Genomic DNA, 26,558 nt, shown 5'->3' on the forward strand with positions numbered 1-26,558 from the left:
AAACTGCGGTTTCACCTTTGTTTACATAAGGAAAATTCAATCGGTATTTTCATCGGTGTGACTCCGATAGAGTGCAGTTAGAAAAGGGTATAATCCTCATTACCAAGTCCCTCTAAGAGGACTTAAAGCCATCAGTCCCCTGGTTACTCACTTACAGGCATACACATACTTTCTTAACAGTCAAGATAAGAAGATACCAGTACAAAGGGGTGGAGGAAAGGTAAAAGTGGGATTGTTTCTTACCTAAATCTACGGGATATTGTTGCGTGTTGACATCCAGTATGAGATCCATCTTGAAACTCTCACTCTCACAGTGAAGACGAGAAACTGCAAATAAAAAGGGGAAAAAGAAGATGAAACTTGTAGTTGTAATCCAAATGATGTAAGGGAAGAATTAAAAAAGAAATTATAAAGATTACCTGTTTATATTTTTTATGTTTCATTAAATTATGTCCTAGATTCAGCTACAGAACACAACAGTAGACAAGAAAGAAAAAAAAACATTGTAACAAAAATATGTGTACAGCAGTTGAGCAACTGTGCTAAGGTCGATTTGCAATCAATACTATAAGCACCTTTATCAAATTAAAACAATTTGTCAATATTATACAGGGCTCCAGACTTACTTTTTTGAAGGGGCTAGATTTAATGTATTTCAGAGTTTGTGTGCATAAGTTCTATGCAAAAATTTGACTTTGAATTTGAATTTGAATCACAAAGGCTTTCCAAAAGTCAACCTATTGGGCAATTTCAACAGCATTTTTCCTTCGCAATTTAAAAGGGCGAACATGACAATGATGTACTCCTAATACAAGTTCTACGAGATATCCAGTAGAGAGTCGAAACTGGTCTCGAGCTGATTTCTCGAAAGTCTTTATGATCATATCATAGGTGGATTCTTCATGTAATTACAATATGTTGCTGAAATTCATACAGCGACACAGATTTTGTGCATGAAACATATATACCCAAACTGTAATCTGGTTAAACCATGAGGAAGCTATGGCAAAATGCGGCCACTGGAAATTGGAAAACCAATTAATAATAATGGTAATTTACATGTTTGTAACGTGTCTGTTTCTTGTAACATACAAGTGTGCAGTGCTAAATGAGCCAACAGACCAAAGTGCTCACAGTAATATTACCATTTCTGGTATAAAACCAAGAGAAAAACCAAGCACATTTTGGCATATATGTTTTCTTTCTTTCATATTTCCTTGATAGTTGATAGTTGATGAATTGTAAGTACATGTAAGCATGTATACGTGTGATGTTTTAATCATACATTGTAACATGGTCTCACTTCCTCAATGCCTGGTGATGATCCAAGTCCACTTTAGATTAACATGCAACCAGAACATGCAAGTTAAAGGCATATCTTTGAACGCAAGGCTCACAGGACAAAATATTCTTTTGATAGGCCATTTTCGTAATGAAATCACATTTTATGCATAAAACTCAACGAAGTGCCTATTTACACAATATTACATTCACCTGTTATGAATAATTTCATTTCAATAGTCGGAATGTGAATTGCATACTTTATGTGTTGCTAGGTAGGGCAAGCGATAATGTTTGTCCTACCTAGCAACACGTAATGTATGCAATTGCATTCTGACTATTGAGATATCTTTATTTGTAAAAGGTGAATTAAGCATTTTTGTTGTTGTCAGTATCAAGTTTGTTTGCAGACTGTTTGGGCGATGTGACTGGGGTATACTAGATCTCAGAAGATAACTGTAATTCTTGATTTTAAAATTTGAAATATCATCTGTTTGGAGCAATAACAGCATTTATCTCAGAGGAGGAGGTGTGCCTTTACCAAGCGACCACTCTTATGTGCTCTCTCGTCTTCTGTTGATTTAAGTGTCTTTTTGTGATCTTCCTGATTTTATATTTACACTGGTGGAAGAAGTTTATACCAGATATTTTCTGTGTTCTTATAATGTTTTTAGTGAAAAAGCGCTTAGAGACTTTGGTGGAAAGCATGTTACATGTATGTGCACCGTTTTATTATTGACTTATGAGCCCAAAACCTTGCAGCTTTGAACAGATTACAGTTACAAAACTATGCTGTGATACAGACCCCTATAGAAGGAAAATGGTATGGTATGGTGGTGGTTATTTTACCTGACTGCTAAGAAAGCATAAATGCTTATTAGTAAGCAACCAGACGGCCGAATGGCTTTAGGTCCTCTCCGAGATACCTGGTAATGAGGATTAATGCCTTACCAAAGGGCACTAGCACATCGACTTGATTTCGAACCCGGGTCACCGGATTACGAGACCACTGCTCTATAGTACCGACTGAGCTATCGTGCCTGTACGTTATATCATACATGTACATAGTCCAGCATCTGGCCAGTTCTTTTACTTTATCTTTATAATATTCCCGACAATTGCTGCAAGTCACCGAAGATGGCATTATCAACAAACTCATACGCCCAGCCTCAGATTTTTTCACAGGGCGTAGAAATGCGGAGATCACTTTATCTTTGGCTTCATGCAGTGCAGCAAGTATAGGGATCGAGATACAGATCGCGGTGGTGGAGATTGTCAAAATGAAATCGGCCAAATTCTAACCTAACATGTACAGGGCATCTCAAAATCTTACTCCCTGATCAATTTTTCCCACTCTTTACTGGTAGCCTAATGATAAATACAAGTTTTTGGGGGATGGCGGTTTACTGTGTCATATATCCGAACAAGCCTTTAATCTCACACGGGAAGTGACCTATCGAACATTCTAGCCTTGCTAGCTAGGTCTCTCTTCCTTGTTATAACATTTTGGTTGCAATATGATTAATTAACGCTTTAATGACCTTTGTCTGTGTAAGCTATGCACGGTTTCAAAACTGAAACCGAAAGAAAGAGAGAGAGAGAGAGAGAGAGAGAAAGAGAGAATGAGGTGATGATAATGGATGATCGCTGGCAATGACAGAGACGAGATATAAATTGATTTAATGAAAAGAATACAGGCGTGGCTAAAAACCTCAAGATTTTAAGTACCAAGTTGGTAATATGTATATGAAGTGTTATACTGATACTACGCTATAAGACACTTTTTTATACTCTATCGTTCATTGAAAAGCTTTTCTTTACATTATTCAATTTTACTATAAGTTTACAGTACCACCTTGGTAAAGAATGTTGCTTTATTTCTTATATTACACTCTTTATACAAGTCTATTGTACATTACAGGTCTGTTCTTGACATTATGGGTAGTTACACACAGAGCAATTTGATAAAAAGATTATATTTCATTTCATGTTAATAATAGTACAGCTTGAGATGATCACATTGGGGGCAATAGTTTTAAACTGTACCTCTCAAAGCAGTCAATATTTGTATACTATCCCAAGGTGTAACAGAGTAGAAATTACCAGCAACTTCTTCACCTCCAATTAGTTGGATCGGGGGTGCATTGGTGTCCATGTAATTAATTATTTCCTGACAAGGCTATACTGTAGACAGGAGAGTGACAGTTCTTTTTTTTTTACTCTGGAGTAAATGATATTCCCAAGTTGTAGTTAACATAAATAAATACCACACCCAGTGCATAGTATGAGATTTTGTGAAGAATACTGCGTGGGCATCATCACATACTTGTTAATGTTAACCCTTTATATGCCAAGTAAATAAAGTCCCTGTGCAACACTGTATTTATCATGGGATAGGTATACCAAAGTCTTCAAGATTATTTAATGTTTCAGTGCAATATTCATCTACATGTATTGTATACCAGAGTTAAGAAATTAATCAAGACCAGAAATTGGTATTTTGCACAGCCATTGTGTTGCTTGAAGCAATCCTTTTATCAGTTGATATACATTTTTGCACATTTTAGTCATTTTTTGTGTTGGAAAAAATGGGAATGTTGTCTGGCACTTCTTGACAGTGACTCTGCTGATTCAGCCAATTTGAAGTGCCCATACAGGTGTACATGTACTTTGCAGTGACTACAACTTTATAAATATCATATTTTTTCAATTTTTGTCCGATTTCGTTCAAACTTTCACCAGTCTGCGTCTCTAACTTGAAGCTTTCTTTTCTAATTGTTTGCTATCAAGGTGGGAATTCCCTTTAAGTAGCGTACCTAATGGTAATAGAAATAGGAACATAACACCTGTCCTCATCAGCTCAAGTTCAGCTCAAGTTTGCCAAATAACCCGCTATTTTCAAACTCGAGATATTATCCCGAAGCTCAAATTATGTCTTTACCAGACCAATACGCTCATCACAAACTAGCATGGATAGGCGCAAATTAGCCAGCTATTTCTGAAATAGCAGGATATTATGGAAAGAAGACCAAGATATCATTGTACATTATCTCGAGCTGATGAGGACAGGCCTATAGATATTTCATTCATATGGTGGACTGGTAATGCAACTCGGTAACCCAGAGCATCAAAATAAGAAGTAATTACACAAGAACTTAATACCTTTGTTACTTCCCGCAGATTTTTGAAATCTTACAAAGAACCACATAGACAAAGATCCTAGATATTTTACTTTTTTCACTGGTACTGGTACATGGTAGTACATATTGTGTGTTTATGCTATAATTCTATGACGTCTGCATCTTCAGAGAGTCTTTAGTAGGCTTTGTCCAAGACAAAGTTATGATACCAGCAAGAATGCTTAAGAAGAACATAAGGGTATATGAACCAAAAGGTCTTTTCATCATATGGTACATACATGTACATGTATACATCTATAGCCCAGGGACTTGGGATACCAAGTCCCTGTATAGCCCATATCAGGAAAACTAACTGTTGCTAAAATTATACATGTATGATGTCCTTGGGTGATTGTATCCCTGGTATGGTTAACAGGGCCCCAGAGCTCTCAATTTTTTTCCTCATGTTTAAAATATATGTCCCTTTTTACGGCATGTGCTTTCCCTCTACAGGAGAATTTTATGAGGTGAATTCAAATTTGAAAAGAGCTATCAAAAGGAAAAGTAATATTCAGAGTTTACAAGTTGAAACTACTGTATCTTCTACTTCATAAGGGAGAGAGAGAGAGAGAGAGAGAGAGAGCAAGAGGCAGACAGACAGACTGAAAGCAAAATAAGGGGGAAAAAACAAAGAAATGAAATATAAATATACCGGTAAAGAGAGGGCAAGACTTAAGTGAAAAAGACAGAGAATGGAAGAGAGAAAGAGATAGAGATACAAACAATTTTGAGAGCAAGAGCTAGATTGAGGGAGGGAGAGAGAAATAGAGAGGGGATGGATAGAGAAAAACAAAAAGATAGAAGAAAAGTGAGGGAAGGAAAAAGAGAGAGAGGGGGAGAGAGAGAGGGGGTGAGTGATGGATAGAGAAAGATAGAAGAGAAGTGAGGGAGAGAAAAAAAGAGAGTAGAGAGAAGGAGAGAGAGAGAGAGAGAGAGAGAAAGAGACAGAGATACACACACACATGCAGATTTTGGTAGTCCACTGTTGAATATTTGTAATACTAATATCTCTTTGGTAATACAAATATATCCAGTCCAGAAAGAGAGAAAGAGAAAGAGCTAGCTATAGAAGGAAGGAGAGCTTACTATCTTTACCACACATCTGCTGGTAGTAATGGTATCACAGGGTTAGGACAGGGTCAAAGCATACATCCTGGTCCCTTTCCTGGTACCATGAGTACCCTCCCCCCCCCCCCCCCCCCCCCCCCCCCACCCACCCACATCCTGTTCTGGTACTGGTAGTATCCCCCTCCCCCTACATCCCTTCTTTCTCGTTATTATGGTATAATCTTTCCTTTAAAACAGGTTTATACACATGAACATTGGGGTTTTATTATTCTATATAAGAATATATGAGGAAGGAATTTCATTGCAGTTTACCGATGCACAGCCAACCTACATTTGTGCATTCATTTCAAGATTATTGTCCCCGAATAAAATGGTAAGAGAGATCAAGTCCTACTGAATGTACACATATAAAACTGGAAGACCTGTGGAAATGAACCAAATCAGAATATGAAAAAATAGGCCTACCATTGCTCAATTTTCGATGTGTGTGTGTGTTTGGGGGGGGGGGGGGGCGGTTCTACTTTTTCGCTCTCTGAATATATCACAATGAAATCTTTTAAGTCCTACAGAGAAAACTGAAAATACCCAAATTTAATACAAAATAGTCATATACTTTTCTTGTTTATTTCCATTTTTTTTTTTTTTTTTGGGGGGGGGGGCATTGGGGGAGGCCTTTAGTTCTAAGGTCCTTGCTCCCCGAGTATACCGGAATGGGAGATCAAATCCTGCAGAATACAATGTATATAACGCAGGAACACCCACGCCCCTCGTTAAGGAAGCGGAGCGCTCTTATCGTACTTTGCAGTGCAAAGATAGAAATCACCGCAATCTTCCATAAACGTGCCATGCAGGGACTGGATTACAAAAGTATATTTAAAGCTATTGTCCAGCAAATGATGAAACAATATTTTAGTGTATAACAGGGCAGACAATATTTCTACCATTAAAAAAAATGTATTTGAATAATTGAAGCAAACGCAAACTTAAGTATCTTTTTGTCTGTTGAGAGCCAGAAGTGTTTAAACGCTATGTTAAAGTATGTACTGGTTAATGCCTTTCTGGCTACAAATTATTTTTTGTTCAGCTGTAAACAGCAAATTGGTAGAGCGTACATTTTTGTTTGTACCAGCTGTTTGGAGCCAGAAGGGAGTTAATTCATACCATTGATACAGAGTTAACGCCCTTCTGTCTCCAAACAGACAATATCATAAGGTAAAAAGCTACCATAGCCATTCATCCAGTGTATAGGCTGTTTGGACACAGGACAAAATAAAAGAGACCGACTACTTTCTTTGGTGGCCTAAGAAATACCCAGATTTTTCTCAAATTAATTTTTCTCTACTTTTCTCTGACTTGAAAAGGGATCTCTTTTTCAAGGGATGGTATTATGAAAATGTTGTTTTCTTTTATGTTAGTAGAACAATGTTCATTGTCATAACCAATCAAAATAGGACAAGCCATTGGGGATGAAATTGCATAAAACTAAAAGGGACACCAATGGTTTTTAAAGTGTTAGTTCCAACGCAATTTGAGTTAATCAACATCATTTTCCCTAACATAAAAGATAACATTACTTTCAGAAAATTGCCAAGGTTTTCCTTGATTTTTTAAGCATAGCTGGGAAGTTGGGAACCCCCTTGTAATGCAGCTTTAAATGACTTTTGAGCCGAGGAAGAAACAGGAAATTTTGACGGAAAAGGGCGCTTGATATCACGGCATAGCAGATCATTGCCAGTATCTAGTACTTTGTTTTCTCAGCTGGTTCATGTCCCATCATTACCAGCGTTCATCATCGAGGGCCTGTTTTCATTGCTATTTATTCAACGTTCCAAAATACATTTCTTCCGCAAACCCTCCTCACAGAAATGGCGCCAAATCTACAAGTGCAAGTGCATGTGATCATTGAAATTTGTTTCGGTCACAAGTCTAGATCATGTTAGAAATGAGATGTGAACGATCGTTGAATATATGTACCATATGTAATTTATCTTTTGCTACCCAGAACGCAGTTATCAGTGGGCGAAATACCATGAGAAAAAAATGGCACAAAAATAAAATGATGATTCTGAGATACATTACAAAGTCCATTGTATTAGATAACACTAACCAATGGCGATTTCATTAAGGTAGGCCTACCCATGACTTCGGTGAAGGAGAGCGAGAAGCAGAAGTTTATATGGCAGAGACAGTTTCTTCCAACACTTTCATTTTTTTTTAAAGGGGGTTGCAAACCAAAGGCAAGACATAGAATAGACCAACAACAGCAACAACAAAATTGCAAGGTTCTATAATCTACTTTGATAATACAAGAAAACAGACTTTGAAAAAGGGAATGATAATCTACCTCAAAACAGAAACAGGTAGGCCTATTTAAAACAGGGTCAAGAATTTTATTGGGACAAAATGAGAATGTAAGATGTTGATAGCAGAACTTTGTCAAAGGAAAACAAACACCTACCTACATGTAGGCGTCCGTGTATAGCTATAACCTTGCTTTATCCTTCAAAAGTGGAATATATTTCATGAAAAATAAAGTAGGATTGCCAAGGGTCATTACAGGATAATGATCCAGTATAAAAGTACCGGTAAGCTTTGAGTCCATCTTAAAAGTTAACTTTCAAATCTGTTGCACAACACAAATGTGCAATGAATCACTGAAAAGGTTCATCTGATGGATGATGTAACTTGAAAGTTAGTTCTTTCCTCACAATCAACAGAAAAATTACCTGTTTTTAGAAAACTTTTGCTTGCCGTGCCGCATGAAGATACCTTTCTACCACATCGTCATACTGCATCAGTAAAAGCACCAGTTATGATAAAGGTCTCAAGAATCATATTTTCATTAAAGAGTAGACTCAGTAGAAGCAGCTCATATCTATTGCAACAGATTAGAATATTAACAAGTAAACTACTCCAATAATTCATGATACGATCAAGCAAAAAATATGTCATAAAAGTCTTTTGAAAACCCTGGAATGGAGGATCGTCAGAGCCTAGAAAAATGGCATCCCTGTTTAATTATAGTCAAGCAAAAACAGCCCCAAAAGTTAAGAACCATGAAAGAGATATTTCAGACAATTCTTGGATGTCATATTTGAATATGTCTGAAAAGAGCAATGAACATGAGACCAGGGTTGAAATTAATTCAATATTAAAAATAAAATCTCTTGCCATGAACTTCTGGAAGGTGACCTTTGTGAAATAATATCAAATGTGGTATTTCCTTGATGTCTGCATTTGCAAGACTGGTGCACAACCACTTTTCTCTTGATGGAGGTCTTGTACAGATGTACTTCATGTACATAAAGAAACTCAAGAAAGGATCACATATCATTCTCAAATGTATCAGTGTCTTTGTAAAGTGATTAATTTTCAACCTTTCTTCATTAAAAAGATTATTAATGAAAGACTGGTGCATGACTACTTCACTCCTGATACAGGTCTATGCAACGAGTACCTGATGTACAAGAAGAAAGGATCAGACACCATTCTCAACTGTTTCAATTATGACATTAAGAGATTATACATTACATTCATCTTTTTTTCAGAAAGATAGAGATTTTAATATATTCACAGACTCCACAGTGACAAAGCGTTACAAGTGCTCCAATGAACTTCCTGGTGTGGCATACATTATATTCTCATATCACAGTTTGAGGAAGCGATATTAAACATGCAAAAACAGAGAGACAGAGAATCTCTGTATTGTCATCTTTCACTTTCCCTTCTCATAGTCTAATATACACGTAAAGAGAGAAAAAAAAACTTGGCATAGACTTTTAAGGAGAAAGTGAGAGTCGTTTGATATTTAATGACACGATGCTGGTACACAATCATAACTGAAGAGGTTTATGATGGCTATATTTCGGTTTCATCTTACGTGCTCTCATCCTTCTAGCGATTCTGTTTCCTTGTTTCGAGTGCATCGCACAATAAGGATATCTATTTTCCCGCCATACATAATGACCCATATGGTGGTCTCTTCTCGATGGGTTAGCCTGGCTTTCAGGCTAAAACAAGTTTTCTGGATCTACTGTATAGGATAAATTGAGTAAAGAGAGCTTGGTCGTCGTTCTCTCTTGCCAGGAGTGTTGCTAGGGGGGAGGGGTATACTTGTAACATCTTCTCCTGCGACCCCATTAGGAATTTTCTGTGGGCAATTTTTTACTTTTCTCTTTACTGTTGAAGACCACATTTACCTTTGTCCAGAAATCTCACAACTTTCTGAAGTTTTATTTTGTTATGGGGGGGGGGGGGGGAGGGGATCTTTGTCTCGTCGGTCAGCAAATCCCGTCAGATAATATCCCCTCACCCCAGGCAAAAATACTCTTGCAGTCCCTCATTACCTTCTCATCCAAATTGTATAAGAAAGACATTGGGACTGTATTCAATTAATTCCTTCTGTCTGAAAATGAGGCTAGTGAACGGGATGCATATTTGGTAGACTTCCAAAATAAATATATATTTTACAATCAATCATACCTTTATAACAGACCTACACTTTTCAAATTTTACTTTTTTTCTCAATGCACATGCATTCAGAGGAGTTTTTTTTTTCCATCTATGTATGTGGAATAAGTGTCTCTTGCAAGCTGCATTTATACCGTACAATTCCATGAGGACTACATTGAAAATGTTCTTCTATTGGTGCATTATACAAGTACAAGGGAATCCAACAATATTTAACCTTCAAACATTGGTATCCATATTTGATACATACCGTAGATTTTAAAATTTTAAGCAAAACCTGTGAATCAACGTGGTCTTGAGTTTATGAGCCAAATTGTGTACTTATTGTACTCTGTCATCAGCTACACTGTATTTAGAGTAATTTCTAAAAAGTATCATCATACATTCAAATTTCAATCTGTGAAACAAATTTAAACTTCAAACACTATTGAAGAGTATCTATTTCTTATCAGATTAAACACACAGTATTAAAGCAAGTGGGCACTCGTCTAATTTAAAAGCCAATATACAGTGTACATGCATGTACTTGATGTACACGATGTATTCAGAGTAATTTATAAACCGTAACATGGCAATTCAACTTCAGGAACTAAAAGTCGCCTTCAAACTTTGGTATCTATTTCGTCAGATTAAAAACACAGCGAGAATATGGGCGCTTGTTTAAGCTGAAATATACATGTACAATACAATTTTATTCAGAATAATTTCTTGACAATAACATGGCATTTCAACTTCAGGAACTGAAAACCGCCTTTAAACTTTGGTATCTATTTCTTATCAAATTGAAGACACAGCAAGCAAGTGGGCTTTTGTTAAAGCCAAAATATACATACATAATGTATAACACAATCTTATTTAGAGTATAATTTTTAAACAGTTCCATACTAAAGATCACCTTCATAATTTGGTATCCATTTTGTCAGATTAAAATCACAGCAAGGAAGTAGGCTTTCGTTTAAGCCAAAATATATATACATAATGTACAATAAGATCTTATTCAGAGTAATTTCTAAACAGTTCCATGGCATTTCAACTTCAGGAACTACAGATCACCTTCAAACTTTGGTATCAATTTCTTATCAGATTGAAGCCGCCCCAAGCACGTGGCCTGGGGTTTAGGCCGAAATGAGTAGAATAGCTGGTATCTGCATACACAGTGTTTCCTGCTACCTTCCCTTTCCATCTATATGCATTATCTATAATGTGCTGAGATACCATTTAAACTTCCTGCCTTCCTGGCTAAGTCTTGGTCTGTACAAACACAGGCTCTCATTCGATACTTTACCAGGAGGTCTATCCCAAAGTTATAACGGTAAAGTTTCTGTACATGGGCAGAAAATTAAGAGTATTGCAAATGTTTGAAAGAATCTTAAATTTTTGAGTAGTGATCGACTTTGTATGACATACTATGCGGAAGTTAAATGGTAAAGTTTCTGTACATTGGCAGAAAATTTAGAGACTTGCAAATGTTTGAGCGAATCTTAAAGGCACTATGTCCCATTTGCAGGCCAAAAAAATGAAAAAGTTAAATTCCAACTGCTTTTGAAAGATAATACTTATTTAGAACTTCCCTAAAAAAGGAGGGGCTTAAAATGTCTTCAAGTGGGAAAATAATGACTATTAGTTGTCAAATCGACTTTAGGGCTATAGAGCCTGAAAGTAATAGTCTTGATTTTCAGACAATTGTACCGAATGGTCATACGTTTTATGCTGCGCAAGATTCAATCAGTTTAATCTTGGCCATCACAAGAAGTGGGTTATTGATGTAGACAAATGTTCATGTACCCTTTACAACTCTTTTCATGTATGTTATTACCAAAGAAGAAAAAAAAGCCAGGCAGTCACTCAATAGTGTCTGACAGTGAAGTCTAGCAAGTAAACGGGTTTCCTTGCATAATTTTAATATGAGGACACTGCTAACGTTTAAATTTCACAGATAGGACATACATGACATATTCATAATTCCAGCAAAGTTCGACAGAATTTGAGGTTGGCTGCAAAAGGGACATAGTACCTTTAATTCAGATTTTAAGATTGAAAAAGGTTTTTAACTTTTTGAGTTGTGATCTACTTTGTATCAAATACTGAAAATTAAGAGACCTGCAAATGTTTGAGAGAATCTCAATTAAGATTTTTGGATTGAAAAACATTTTCAAACTTTTGAGATGTGATCTACTTTAAATCAACTATGATTCGGAAGCTAGAGTACGGTCATCGGAAGAAAATGAAGAGAATTGAAAATGTTTGAGAGAATCTTAATTCACATTTTGTTTTCAAACTTTTGAGTGGTGACCTACATTGTTTCAAATACACTGCAGAAACCAAGTGCATAAGATTTCACAAGAATAAGTTGATTTAAATTTTAATTGGATTATTTCAAGTCCTGACATGGGCTATCTGACAGTGCTATATCAATTCTGAAGTACTATACAATTATTCTTTCCAAAATTATTCTTTCCAAAAGCTTTCAGATAATTTCTGGCTTTAAAAAAAAAAAAAAAATCGCATGACAATGATAAACTCTATCTTTAAACCAGTTCATTTGTATGAAAGCAGGAGAATAAGGTTAACAGAGTGGCAAATGTTTGAAATAAATTGGAGCAAAGATAAGAAAATTATGAATGTTTAAAATATAAGTTCATTAAGTCTATGTGAATCTCAAATTAGCAGTTTAGTCAGTGGATGTAGACTTGTAGTCAGGGAATCTCTCTCATTTGTTGTATACAAAAATATTATTAATTTATTAAGTGACTTCTCCCTTGGGGCACTACTCAAAATATATTATGGATGGCATATTATTACCCTTATACGTCATCTAAAGAGAATAAACCCTCCTGCATCATACATTTCTGACAAAATTGAAATTGTAGTTATTTTGTGTGTTTGAACATAAAATATTTATGGGCAAGTAGTCCGCCACTACATCACAGCGACATATCCAATTCAGCCAATTTGAGAGCCCATACCTACTGTATAGTGGTTGCAAATTTCAAAAATCCCTAACTTTCTCATTTTCTGTCCAAATTTCATTCAAACTTTTACCAGTCTACTTCTCAGATCTGTCTGCTTTCCTCTACAGCAGTTTGATATTAAGGTTGAAATTCCCTATAATGTTGATGTTCAAACACATATATTTTACACAGACTAACCCCCTGTCCACACACAACATTTTCCGTGATTAGGCGTGATTAGTTATACCGTTTCGCGATAGTTTTAGGATGAAAGTGTGTGTGTGGACGCTCACTAACGATACGTTGTATAACGAAACTAGTCTAATGAAACGCAGGTTTGGGCATCGTTTCGAACTGAAACTCAATAAAGAATCACGCCTAATCACGCCTAATCACGGAAGGTGTTGTGTGTGGACGTAACTAGTGTAACTAGTGTAACTAACTGGGCGGGCTTAACGTGACCTCGTGCAAAAGGAGACCTGACCTCTCATTTTCGCTTCCATTTCATGACCGCAATAGCAAACTGCGCACCTATACGACATTTCGTTGTAGAGTTTCAGGATTACTTTCTTCTGTGTGTGGACATCCTGGAATTTCTACGATGATTATTTATATGACATTTCTTGTGTGTGGACACTTTGAAATTCATACGATGATTCTTTATACGACGTTTCGTTATAGAGTTTCGGGATAAATTGTTTTGTGTGTGGACACGCTGATAGTCATCTCAATTTTCATTTCCCTGGTAGAGCTATGACACAAGACTTTTTGCAAAAGTAGTTTCCAAATTATTCTTAAAATGAGTTTTGCATTTTGACAGACGAGCCACGGCCTATGCCTGGTCTAGCAATTCTATTAATCTATACCATCTTTAACTTTTGCAACTTGTGTGGTAATTTGTTTGAACTCCAAGAAGCACTGTGAAATCGTTTGACATGTGTAAGAGCACTACACAAATGACTTTATCATTATTATTATTATTATTACTACTATTATCATTATTATTACTATTACTATACGAGACACCATACTACCGGTAGTTTTACTACACAGGGGTGGAGAGTGGCAAATGTAGATTAATGTCTTGCCAACAGACAGTACTACTGTACATGTAGTATTGCTGTGACGGGACTTGAACCACTAACCATGTGGTCTACAGTTCGGTAGCGGATTAACAGGACAACAACAAGTATACATTGTCGCATTATCTGTGCCTACCATTATAAATGCAAATAGCAAAATCAGATTCTACTCTTATCGCCGGGCTCTATGCCTACCATTATAAATGCAACGAGCAGTCCAGATTCCACTCATACTTCCTCTTCGTGTAGACTACCAGGAAGTGCCACGCCCTGATCAGTTTCACCAGGTGAGGGCAGCAGATTCAAACAGCGTATGGATTCACTTTCTCTAAAGAGGGACACTTTGTATAATGTATGCCATTACATGGAACTTTTGTATTCTCTGACATGCTCCACTGACAATTGCTCTGACAGGCGTTACTTTGTCAAAAATGTATAGGGTTGGGGTTAGGGTAGATCTCTGGAACTAGTACTATGGTTTCAAACTGGATAAATGTTAGAAGGACACTTTGTATTATATGGAATTTTGTATTCTTTGAGATATATGCTGCACTGATAATTGCTCTGACAGGCGTTATTTTGACAAAAATGTATAGGGTAGGGGTTAGGATAGATCTCTGGAACTAGCAATATGGTTTCACACTGGAAGTTATGTTAGATGTACATGTGCAACATTTTCCTATTTCAACATCTACAAGGGGGATATGAGAAGAAAGAGTAAGAAAAGAAAAAGGAAAAGAAGAAATAGAAGAAGAGGAACAACAACAACAACAAGAACAACCTCAACAACAACATCATCACAACAAACATAGTTTTTATGTGGAAAACAAATGGGATTGGAAGAGCATGGATTTCACAGCTCCCTTTCATAGAAAAGTGAGCATACATGCTCATGCAATGGTATTTCCTTATTCTATTATAACCTATTTCATATTTCTTTTCTAATTCATGGGGCCACTTTCAATTTACATCTTCCCTCCTTCATACAAAACATGGAACACCCCTTATGCACAATGAACTAGTCCAGGCAGCTGCTGAATACAGCATACCTTAATATAGCAACTCATGCATATTCATGTTGTCTTGCAGGATGAGTCATTATGAATCAGGGAGGTCAGTAGGAATGATGCTGTGATGAGTGGTTAGTGTTCTCCAATACGTGCTGCAGTGAAATTGGGTGCGTTTATGATACCTTTTTTTTGTGCCTAGAATCAGCGTTTTCAAACGTGTTTCAAGCAAATTTTCATGGTGATAAGCGCAAGCCTGTTTTCAAACTTCTTTAGATATGGGTATACTGAAAGTTGACGTACAAATGATGTATGAACAAATAGAAACGCTGATTCTGAGTGGCAAAATATGATAAACACACCCATTTTTCCCATATAATATAATGTCTATCGTACACTACATGATCCTTATGGATCAGAAAAGGCAATTTTATTAGATATATGGAATCTAATTAAACATATTCTTCACAATATAGATTCTGAAACACAGATAAGAATACAAACAACCTTAATTTTGGTGCATTTAAACTATTTCTTTTGAAATGACTTCTACATATTCACAAAATCTGATCGGTTTATAGCCGTTTGGTCTATTGATCTATTCCAATATAGTCTACACCCAACCAGTCTACTATCCACAAGGTCAATCATTTCATCTACTCATCATTTGGTCTAATTTCCATTTGGTCTTATCACCAATACGTCTACTACCCATTTGGTCTATCACTCATTTGGTCTAATTGCCAGTCGGTGTAATTCCAAGTTTGTATAATGACCATTTTGTCTACTATCCATCTGGTCTTATAATCATTTTATAATACATTCTAATAATCATCAAATTATTAAGGTAGACCTTATGGATGGTTAACGAAATGGGCATTTGAAAAATGGGAATTAGACTAACTGGTTTTTAGACTAAAGGAACATTAGACCAAATGGGTAGTAGACTAATTGGGGATTAGACCATATGGATATTAGTCAACGGACTATTACCCTAAAAAATGATTTTAGACCTTGTGGATAGTAGACGGGCTGGGTGTGTAGACCATATGGGAATAGAGTAATTGGGTAGATTGGGTAGAAGATGAACTGGTTGTACCGGTAGACCAAATGGCAACTCACCATCTCACCATGCAGTAATGAGTTAAGTTTAAAAATGGCCTTTATTTGAACTACATCATACACTACTACAAACAAAACCCAAATCACAAGGTCTACACTGTAGCATGCTTCAGTCAGCAAAAATGTGACCAATCAGAGACCACCACATCACCCACATGATACAAAGCTTCAATTTTCAATTGACCAATCAGAGAGGAACACAAGACACATTGATATGAGGTGGGGAGTGAAACTACAACTAAAAATGTCATTTGAAACTATTGAAAAAAGATGAGTGTATGAACTTGAACAGTTGAGGAAGAGATAGACAGAGGGAGACTGAGACTAAGACAGAGAGAGAGAGAGAGAGAGAGAGAGAGTGGGATGAGAGAGGGGGAGAGAGGGGGAGAGAGGGGGAGAGAGGGGGGAGAGGGGGGGGGGGGGGAGAGAGGGGGAGAGAGAGGGGAAGAGGGGGAGGGGAGGTGACTAATGCCAAATGTAACTAGAAATAAGAGATTGAGTGGTTGAACTTAAATAATTAATGAGGGAGAGTGGGAGAGAGAAAGAGAGAGAAAGAGAGAAAGAGAGAGAGAGAGAGAGAAGAGAGAAAATACTGTGACATTACAAGCATATTTATTATTGATTAATGTACATGTTCACTGTATATGTTCATAAACTAACTACCAAACTACAAACTCACAAACTACAGCATCCACATTCAATAGAGTTCAGCAAATGCTCTGGTGGAGTTTGCCAGATTAGCAATTAAGTGTACTAATCCTAATCCTACACTAGAGCAGAGTGTCATCTCTTTACCTCAAAAGTATTGATGAAATACAGCCAATCATATTAACAATTTGGACAGTTAAGAACAAATATGAATTTTGGAAAAGAAATCTGAATAGTTCCTAAACATAATGATATACATGTACAATATTTGGCCATATTAAGAAATTTATGCAGAAAATCAGAAATTAATAAAATAGTGAAAAGGGAACATAACCCAGTTTACTTGTTCTTCTTGTTTGTCATTCATACATGTATATGTTGGACGCTACCCGAATGTGACTTTTGTGTATATTGCTTCATCTTTCGCACTAGAGAACCCTGAGCGTTTGATTTCAAGTGGATTTGGTGCCTTTGGTGGTTATTATGTTTACAGTAGAAGGAATATAATAAGTCACATTTCATACAAAAATGACGCTGTTTTTTCATCAACCTTTATCAATGTTACCGAATCACTTTAATGACCAGAAACCAGTATTATTGTATCCTTTTCTATTTTTTAAAGATGGTCAGTTGACAGCTGTATCTCCTCAATTTGATACAGCACTTGCAGAAATGTAACATTCATCAGAATCCCAGGAATAAGCCCTCAAATAAGAGACAAACCCTTCATTCATGGCAATCTAACTACAGCCTACATGTAATACTGTACAATAAGGCTACAAGAGAGGACAACAGATCTCTGAGGCTGTTCACACCGCAATGAGATAGCGCGGTCTATCGTAGCACCCCCTTTTTTTCTAGCGCGCGCTAGAGCGCGCTCTCTCTCGTGGACCACCCCCAAGAGGTGCTCCAGTGGCACCCCGTTTTGGCTCGCCGTGGCTCGCTGTTGGGCGGACTGAAACGACGTTGTACCTTCCAAACCGCAGAGATAGCGCGGTCTAGCGTGCGCTATCTCTGCCAGTGTGAACAGCCTCCTTGACTCCAATGGAGCTAGTGGAGGAAGAGGAGAAGGAGAGAGAAGATGATCTATCGATGTCCAAGCCTTTGTCTCCAAATGACGGAGGAGAAGGAGAGAGAGAAATTGAAAAAAGGGATCGAAGCCTCTTAGTTGAGCAATTGAGTAATTAGAGTTAGACGATAGGCCTATACGATACGGTCTAATAATACGGAGGCAGTGTTCATTATTCACCAGTTCACTTCGGTCCCATCTGTTCATATCTGTGTAAAGTTTGAGAGTAGTCTCCCAGAGTTAAAAGCTATATTAGTTTCCTCGCGCTAATCTTTACCTCAAAATATTAAATATACAGTATAGGGCAGCACTTTGGAAGTATTAAAGAAAGCTTATCTTCACTATATTTACATATTTCTACGGATAAACTGGAGAAAGCATATCATTTCCGGCGCGCGATCCAAGATGGCAGCGCCCATGATACTGCATGCTTTTAATCACAAAACAGTCGATATTCTCTTTATAACTCACGAAAAATTGTCCAGCATGGTATGAATTATAATTCAACATTATATTTTACCTCTATCGAACTTCTTTCCCTCGGGATCTATGTCCTTCACGTCAAAAATGTCTTCAAATAAAACTCCAGCCATTGTGTGTATTATTACGGTATTTCGTCTTTCCAGCGATTGTTTAGCTCGAATATTTTTACACCGAGAGAGGGAGCCAAAGCAAAACTAATAACGGCTGACTGAGAGTTTGGGTATTGGAGGTCTAGAGTCTATATCATTTTTTTCTTTTTCTTTAGTTCTTTAAATTTTCACTCTAAAAAAAGAAGATACCAATTATTCACACTTCCCCCGCCTCATATTTCCCTAGTATCTAATGAAAGGAATTCGTTCTCCCCCTACCCTTCACTGCAGAAAAACCTATACCCCAACCCACACCCCCTCCCACCCAAGAACATAGTTATTTTTAAAAAAATAAATAGGGATAAAAGCAGCTCTATCAAGGTTCAAGGTTCAAGGTTCATTTTATTTCTTTCTTTCACAACATTTTTACATATAATAATTGAACAAAAAACAGCATAAGAAAAAACAATTTAAGTGCAATTTTAAGTCGATATATATAATCCAAATGAAAGAAAGTGGAGACCTTAGAAAAGCTGGGCTTGTAAGGGCAAGGTCCCCATATAAAATAATCCATCAATGTCTCACTTTTAACATATGTTTCAAAGTTATCAAAACTACACATGATTAAATATGGGGGAAATATTTACAAAAGGGATAGCTTGAAATTTGAAAAGGAGAGGATGAAAATATATACAAAGGAATCGAGAGGAAAAAAGCAAACTGGAGCGAGAAAAACAACAAAACAGAGAAAAACAGAGAAAGAAGAAAGTTATATGTATATAGGGGAAAATGATATTTGGTGTAAAGAAAAAGAAAAATAGAAGAGAGGAGGGGGGGGGGGGGAGAGAGAGAGAATGTGAAATGCTGACATTTATATTGAATAATCAAACATAACAAAAACAAAAAGATAATGCACGTTATCAATAACAATTGACAAATTATTACCTAATATCATTTCTGGAGATATAATTTTTACGTTAATTGTCGACATAGTTACTCAATAAATGTAATTTCAATTTGCGTTTAAAAACAAAGACACTGACAGATCTAGTTACATTGATAGGAAGCGAGTTCCAAAATTTGGGACCAGTACAAGCCAGCATCTTCAGAGCAAAAGCAGTTCTTACACGTGGAATATGAAGAGCAGTTGCCTGCCTTGTATTATAGCTATGAATTTGATTGTTCTTTCGAAATATTTGTACTAACGCATTTGGGAGAGTACCATTTTCAAAACCATACATAATTGCGCCTAACTGTATAAAGTAAATGTCTTCAACCTTCAAAAGCTTATTACTGTAGAACAAAACATTAGTATGAGCACGATAGCTCGCATTAAAAACAACTCTAACCACCCTCTTTTGGGCAACACAAATCTTATCTAATTGTGTTTTCAATGACTTCCCCCATGCCAGCACTCCATAATTGAGATAAGGCAAAATTAAAGTAGAATACAAAATAAGCAACATTTCTTGTGGGACAAAAGAACTTAATTTATAAATTACACCAGTATTTCTAGACACGACTTTACAAATATTAGTACAATGAGATGCCCAAGACAGCTTCTCATCAATATGTAGCCCAAGAAACTTGGTGGAAGTTACTCTCACAACGTTAACATCATCAAAAAATACATTTCCAGGTACATCCTTTAGGGAGTTACTAAAAACATATAGTTTGTCTTTTGAAGATTCAAGGACAACTTATTTGCATGAATCCATAAAATAACTTTCTTTAATTCAATATTAACTGTATCTAATGAAACTTCAGGGTTTTTATGAGAAAAAAATACACTTGAATCATCTGCAAAAAATATAAAAGATAGTACATCAGACGAAAGATAAAAATCATTAATATATAATATAAAAAGTAGGGGGCCAAGAAGGGACCCCTGAGGGACACCACAAGATATAGTTTGATGACTTGAGTCAGTTCCATTTAATGATACATATTGTTTTCTGCCTGTTAAATAGCTCCTGAACCAGCTAAGAGCGATGCCCCTCACTCCATAATATGACAATTTACTTATTAAAATTTCATGATCAACCGTATCAAACGCCTTAGAGAAATCCAAAAATAAACCAATTGTATGAAGGTGACCATCTAGTGCTTGAGCTATTTTATCAACAAAGTGTAAAATTGCATGTGTAGTGGTGTGCTTTTCACGAAAGCCAAACTGGAATTTTGAAAATATTTTAGTCTTTAATCATGCCATATAATTATGCTTAACTAAAGTAAATTTATTAGCTCTGCCTCGACGTCCCTAGCAAAGAGGATTGTCCCATTTTGTGAAATGATTATGTAATGTTCCTTTTCGTTCAGCCACTTGCTTTTTCTTGTTTAAAAAAATATTTTTCCTTTTTCCTGTTGAAAAGAAAAATCGTATATTTTATTAAAATAGTGGTCTGTTAAATAATTTTTCTTCACCCACTGTCGACCTTTCTATTCCGAGATGAACCATTTCCAGTTTATGTAAGTAATGTCTAACACATTTTAAAAAGGGCCACAATCTTCCTTAAAGCCCCACTGTACTACTTGTAACTACTTGCTCCCTCTATTCTAGAAAACAATGCCTAATTGGTGCCCGTTGATGAGTTGATGAGATAACCACCTGTCAGTGACCACGCTGGGTAGTCTAATCCCTCCTGGCCAAACTAGTGCAGATGGGCTTTAAGTGTTCTTGTTTGTTCACATAAAAAAGATAAAATGGGCACGTGTCCTCCACTATCTAATAAAGGAACATAATCATTTTTACAAAAGTCTTAAACATAAACAGATGAGATGTTATTTGTATGAACCTTTTTGGTCAAAATAATATTTAGAATATTAAGTCTTTTCATATACATAATCCTCTGTACACGAATGAATAGTTTAAAATCTGTCATTCTAAGTCCTCCTCTATCAAAATGCAAAAATAAAATAAATATGATAAACCTCTGTATCTTTTCTTTCCCATTTAAAAAATAATCAAAGATTGATTAATCAGTTTCCTTTTTAAAAAAATGCGGCACTACTAAGTGAGTGAACATACAATATTAGTATGATTGAACTTTCCCCATCGTCAAAGTCAAATCCCTTTGATGCCACGATGTTATTTTGTTTAAATTTTATTTAAAATTTCTTTATGAAATTAAATCTTTCCTGGATTTCATTATCTACAGAAAAGAATAATTCTTAAAATTTTGACTAACTGCAATACCCTAATATACCAAAAGGAAAATTGATATTTATATCAGTATGTGGGCCCAAAAACAAAAAGAAAGTCTTATCTCTATTCATTTTAACCAACATACTGATAATGATGTTTAATGTCATTGCATTAAAATCATTTAAGACTGTGTCTCAGGTGGTGTGTGCCGCTTTTTCAGTTTTTGGCCCATGAACTTACACTGCTAATATGTGGAAATTGCCATGTACGGTACATGTACAGTGTGTTTCCATTCCAAACATGTCCTGTAAGAAGTCTTTAATTCATTTGGGAATATAACAAAAATTGGTTTTCTGATATTTTTTTCTTCTGTGTGTAGCGTAACAAAATATGTAAAATGTTAAATCGAGAAAAAGATTTTCAATAGACAGATTCCTGGGGTGTGAAAAAATTTGAAATATAATTAGTTTTATAAACCCATATTCTGAGTAAATTACATCTCTATGATATATGCGCCATACGTAGGCTATGTATGTAAATCAAACAGGTTTATTACATCAAACTCATAATGAAAACTATATCAATTTAAAAGAAATTATCAGATAATTCATATTCGGTCAAAAAATTAGAAATCATGATTTTTGGAATTATTTCAAATTTTGAGCCCAAAGGGGCATATTTAGTAAACAATAAGCATGGCATCCAACCTTATCTTATTCCTTAGTATTTCTTCAATAGATTAAGCACGGATGCCATGCATTAACCCCAAACGGCATGGAATGTTTTTTAAAATATTTTTTACAAATATTTTGCTTGTCTACTACAACGGAATCCGTGTTTTGGCCCTTGTTCAAATGCGATTTGCTCAAAATTTATATATAATCGTATTTAGTATTATTCGAAAGGACATTTCATTGCAGTCATGTTGACATCATTGTCATTTGCGCGGAATACTGCAAGCATCAAACGGTTTGTTATGTAATCCACAGTAAATTCATAATTTTGGGCGATAACTTTGCGATGACGTCATCAATTTTTACAAATTTGACAGACAGTTATCAAGCGTAGGGATAAATTTATGTCTGATAACTTTATTAAACGTAGGTCACAAATATCGAAATTTAGAGCAAGATGAAGATAAATCGCAATTTTCTTAAAAACTGCTAATTTGGAGTAATAGGGTTTATCTTTTTACTTGGCTGGAAAGAACATGTCTTGAGGTATCTAGATCCCCCAGAAGTACGGGTTCGGCCAGATCCGATGGAGCTACGACCACAGAGATAAAGCCCTTTTTTTTATGATTTTAGAGGGCACTATCTATTTTATGCATAGCCATATATATATTGTAGCGTAAAGCTCAACATGGCTATACAACAATGAGATAACAATTCTCTGGAAATTGGAGACAAATATTAGTTATTATGAAAAAGTTATGGCAATTTTAGAATTTGGGGGGTAATTTTGTCAAGAATTTTAGAGATTAATTTTTATGAAGGAGTCGGTTTCGAGTTTGCACTTCGAGTATGCAGAAGGCATTTCGAAAGCCAGGATAACCGTCGCAGATGAAAGAACATCTCTTAGACTATCTAGAGGAAATCGTAAAACTCTGTTGATCTAGGATTATAGTGGTGATACAAAGGAAGAAAGAGAGGCATTAAAACGGACAAAATGGCACCTGGACGGTAACGCATGAGTGTTTCGGAAAACGAAGAGTCAGATGACCTAGATTGGATGGTTCCATGACACATGCTCCGCTGACGATTGCTCCGCCGACATTTACTCCGCAAAACGCGACAATTGCTCCGCGACATTTGCTCCGCGACAGTTGCTCCGCCGACAGTTGCTCCGCCGACAATTGCTCCGCCGACAATTGCTCCGCCGACATTTGCTCCGCCGACAATTGCTCCGCCGACAATTGCTCCGCAAAACGCGACAATTGCTCCGGTGACAAATGCTCCTCGAACGACAGTTGCTCCGCCGACAATTGCTCCGCAAAAACGCGACAATTGCTCCGGTGCCATTTGCTCCGCCGACAATTGCTCCGCCGACATTTGCTCCGCCTGAAGCGACACTTGCTCCGGTGACATTTGCTCCGCCGACAATTGCTCCGCCGACATTTGCTCCGCTAAAAAAGTGCCCCGTAAAAATACAAAGGCTACTACGACAATAGTTGTTGCTCCTCCCCAAAAGTACCCCGCAATAGACAATGCTCCGACGACACTTAAATTGCTCTCTGATCCAAAAGTGCGGCCTCGTGAAAGACATGAATGCTCCTCTGGCAATTAGTGCAATAAATGCTCAGCCGTTTTTTGCTATTCCCCATAATGTTTGATTTAAAAAAAACATCAAGTTTTAGCTCCTTATGCAAGTTCTCAGGCGAAAGATAATTACTCCGCTCAAAATCTGTTTCATTTATTACTCATTAGCCGATCCAAAGCTCAAGGCTATCTCTCTCTCTCTCTCTCTCTCTTGCTCTTCCTTTTCCTTTTTACACCCTTTTCTTGTCTTCTAAGCTCTTTTCTTTCCTCTCATGCTATTTCTCTCGTGAAATTGTAACGTAATGTAGTATAGTCCGTGGGTCAGAGGGGGCTACCGTGCACCCCCCCTATGATCCTACTTTTTAAGTGTCATTTTGTTCGTTGGGGTCCATAATATAAGAAAAAATATGTTCCCAAGAAAAAAACTCATTTGGACACTGTTTTTTTGCTCCTTTTTTGAAGATATGTAAAAATGTCAGTTTTACGTGTTTTGCACACTTTCTTAGGGTTTGTGAATTATGTGCTTACATTTCACCCTGTTTCTCAGCAGATATAACTCTAATCTCCACCAAATTTATAAGAAATCTTTGTAAATTATACAACAATAGGTAGACACAATTATTTTAATTTATTTTATTGTCTTCAATTATTAATGACGTCACAGATTTGCATATATTTCGATATGCAAATTTCTGTCTCGAAACCTGTCAAAATCACCTGAAAGTTGTATTTTGTCTGCTATTATCATGAAATAAGTTTTCAAACCCCCTAATTTGGTGTAAAATTATTCATTGATATGTTATCTGATGTTTCCTGCAAACAAAATTCAGCCAACTCATGTAGACATTGTTTTCCCCCCATTATATTGTATGTAAACATATAAGTTTTCCGTGAATTTTACATTTACTTAGGGTTTGTGAATTATGTGCTTACACTTTACCCTGTTTCTCAGCAGATATAAGTCTAACTTCCATCAAATTAATACACAATCTTTGTAAATCATTCAAAAACATGTAGACAAAATTATTTTAATTTATTTTATTGTCTTCAATTATTAATGACGTCATAAATTTGCATATATTTAATATGCAAATTTCTGTCTCAAAACCTGTCAATATCACCTGAAAGTGGTATTTTGTCTGCTATTATCATGAAATAAGTTTTCTAGCCCCCATAATTTGGTGTAATATTATTCATTGATATGTTATCTGATGTTTCCCCTAAGAAAATTAGTATCAGTTAACTCGTATGCGCATCCCCCCCCCCTCCCCGCTTATTACAACTAGTACATTCTGTATATATAATGTACATTTAATCCAGGTTGGATAGCAACTCCTCTTGTACAGTCCACGAATCACCAAGTCCTGCCAGAGGTTTGACAAATTTGTTGCGTTGCTGCAACAGTTTTATTGGCTTGACTTTGCCGGTTCCTTTAAAGGCGCTTATGGAGTCACAGCCTGAGAAAGCATGTAGTCCAAGGAGTGCTGCGCAAAATTAGTGACATCTTTGAGCCGCTGCTTGTTGCCTCTCCCTGTATGGAAGAGTAATGTAATGTCTGAAGTGAGATGAGCGTAATGAAGCAATATACAAAATATATTGATGTTAGGGCTTTTGATCTGCACAATGATCACAACCTTGCTCCTTTACCGTATTGGCAGTAAAGGATCACGCGTGGATATGCTTCTTCTTGGGTTGAGTTGAGAGATGGAATCTCAGAACACAGTGTCTCTCTCCCGTTCTGAGAAGTGAGCAGTTGGGCTTCTCCTTCTTTGATGAATATCATTTTTTCCCATACAGCGTCTTAGCCCGGCTCTTAGCCATGTCGTGCTTACTCCAGACATCCAGAAGAACTTGAATAGGTTGTTTCTTATTCTCATCATTCGTTAGGAACTGCTTCCAGTCAGATGGTCTTTTGGTCTTGCCTCCTTTAATCATCATCTTCTCTGCACACCCACGCCGTGTCCGATCACTTGACTTCCCAGAGTCTGGCTTGTACATGTCTGCGCTGAAGATGACATCGCATTTGGACAACACTCCATTGTGAATTTTGATGCAAATAGCGTGGTATTATGCAGGCATCTCTTTTAGGTAGTAGAAAACAGCATTACCATCTTCCACTACCAAGGAATTGCCAGTGGTGGGAGGTTGCGAGTTCTCTACATCCTTACGGAGATAGTGTAAGCCCTTAAATCTATTTGTCTTAGCAAAGAAGTTGTTCCAATGTTCCATTCCCGTAGATCAAGTTGGCTACCTGAACTTTGTGCCTTAACCATCAGCTGGATAGCAATGTCCCCTTGTTGCTGGTACTCTTTTACTTTTCGTTGGGATGTTTTAAGCTTGAATTTCTTATTTGTCTCCGCCAAGGTTTGAGCTTCAGTTTCTTGATGGGGTCAGAGAACGATGTCTTTTTCTCTAATCGCTCTTTGATGAACCTCTCTTTCTGGTATTCCCCTGTGGTAATTGCATGCATGACATCTTTCTCAACCTCAGCTGGAACGCGGGTACCGGAAGAAAAAACATACAATCCATTCTTGTCATCAACATCAACATGATTGAGGAAGCTTTTTATATCTGATCATCTATGGCCCTTTTTTAATACACATACCTCACTTTTTCTCTTCTGAGTTGGTTGTTAATCTCTGTGTTTACTTCCACGGTGAGCATCAAACGTCATATCTGCATATTATGTTCGTGCCCACCTCTGAT

General features: G+C 36.7%; 1 protein-coding gene across 1 annotated transcript in view; it reads right to left on the reverse strand.

Annotated features, from left to right (window-relative positions):
* Positions 1–18,506, reverse strand: part of LOC591688 (DNA-directed RNA polymerases I, II, and III subunit RPABC3) — a 48,443-nt gene extending 29,937 nt beyond the window's left edge. The window contains exons 1-2 of the mRNA XM_791239.5: positions 18,398–18,506; positions 244–327 (exon numbers count right to left, since the gene is read on the reverse strand). Of these exons, the coding sequence (XP_796332.2) occupies positions 244–327; positions 18,398–18,470 (157 nt within the window). The 5' untranslated portion in view covers positions 18,471–18,506. The remainder of the gene's footprint in view (positions 1–243; positions 328–18,397) is intronic.
* Positions 18,507–26,558: the final 8,052 nt, after the last annotated feature.

This window comes from Strongylocentrotus purpuratus, unplaced genomic scaffold, assembly GCF_000002235.5.
Source record: "Strongylocentrotus purpuratus isolate Spur 01 unplaced genomic scaffold, Spur_5.0 spur5_scaffold_1, whole genome shotgun sequence".
NCBI classification, from domain to species: domain Eukaryota; kingdom Metazoa; phylum Echinodermata; class Echinoidea; order Camarodonta; family Strongylocentrotidae; genus Strongylocentrotus; species Strongylocentrotus purpuratus.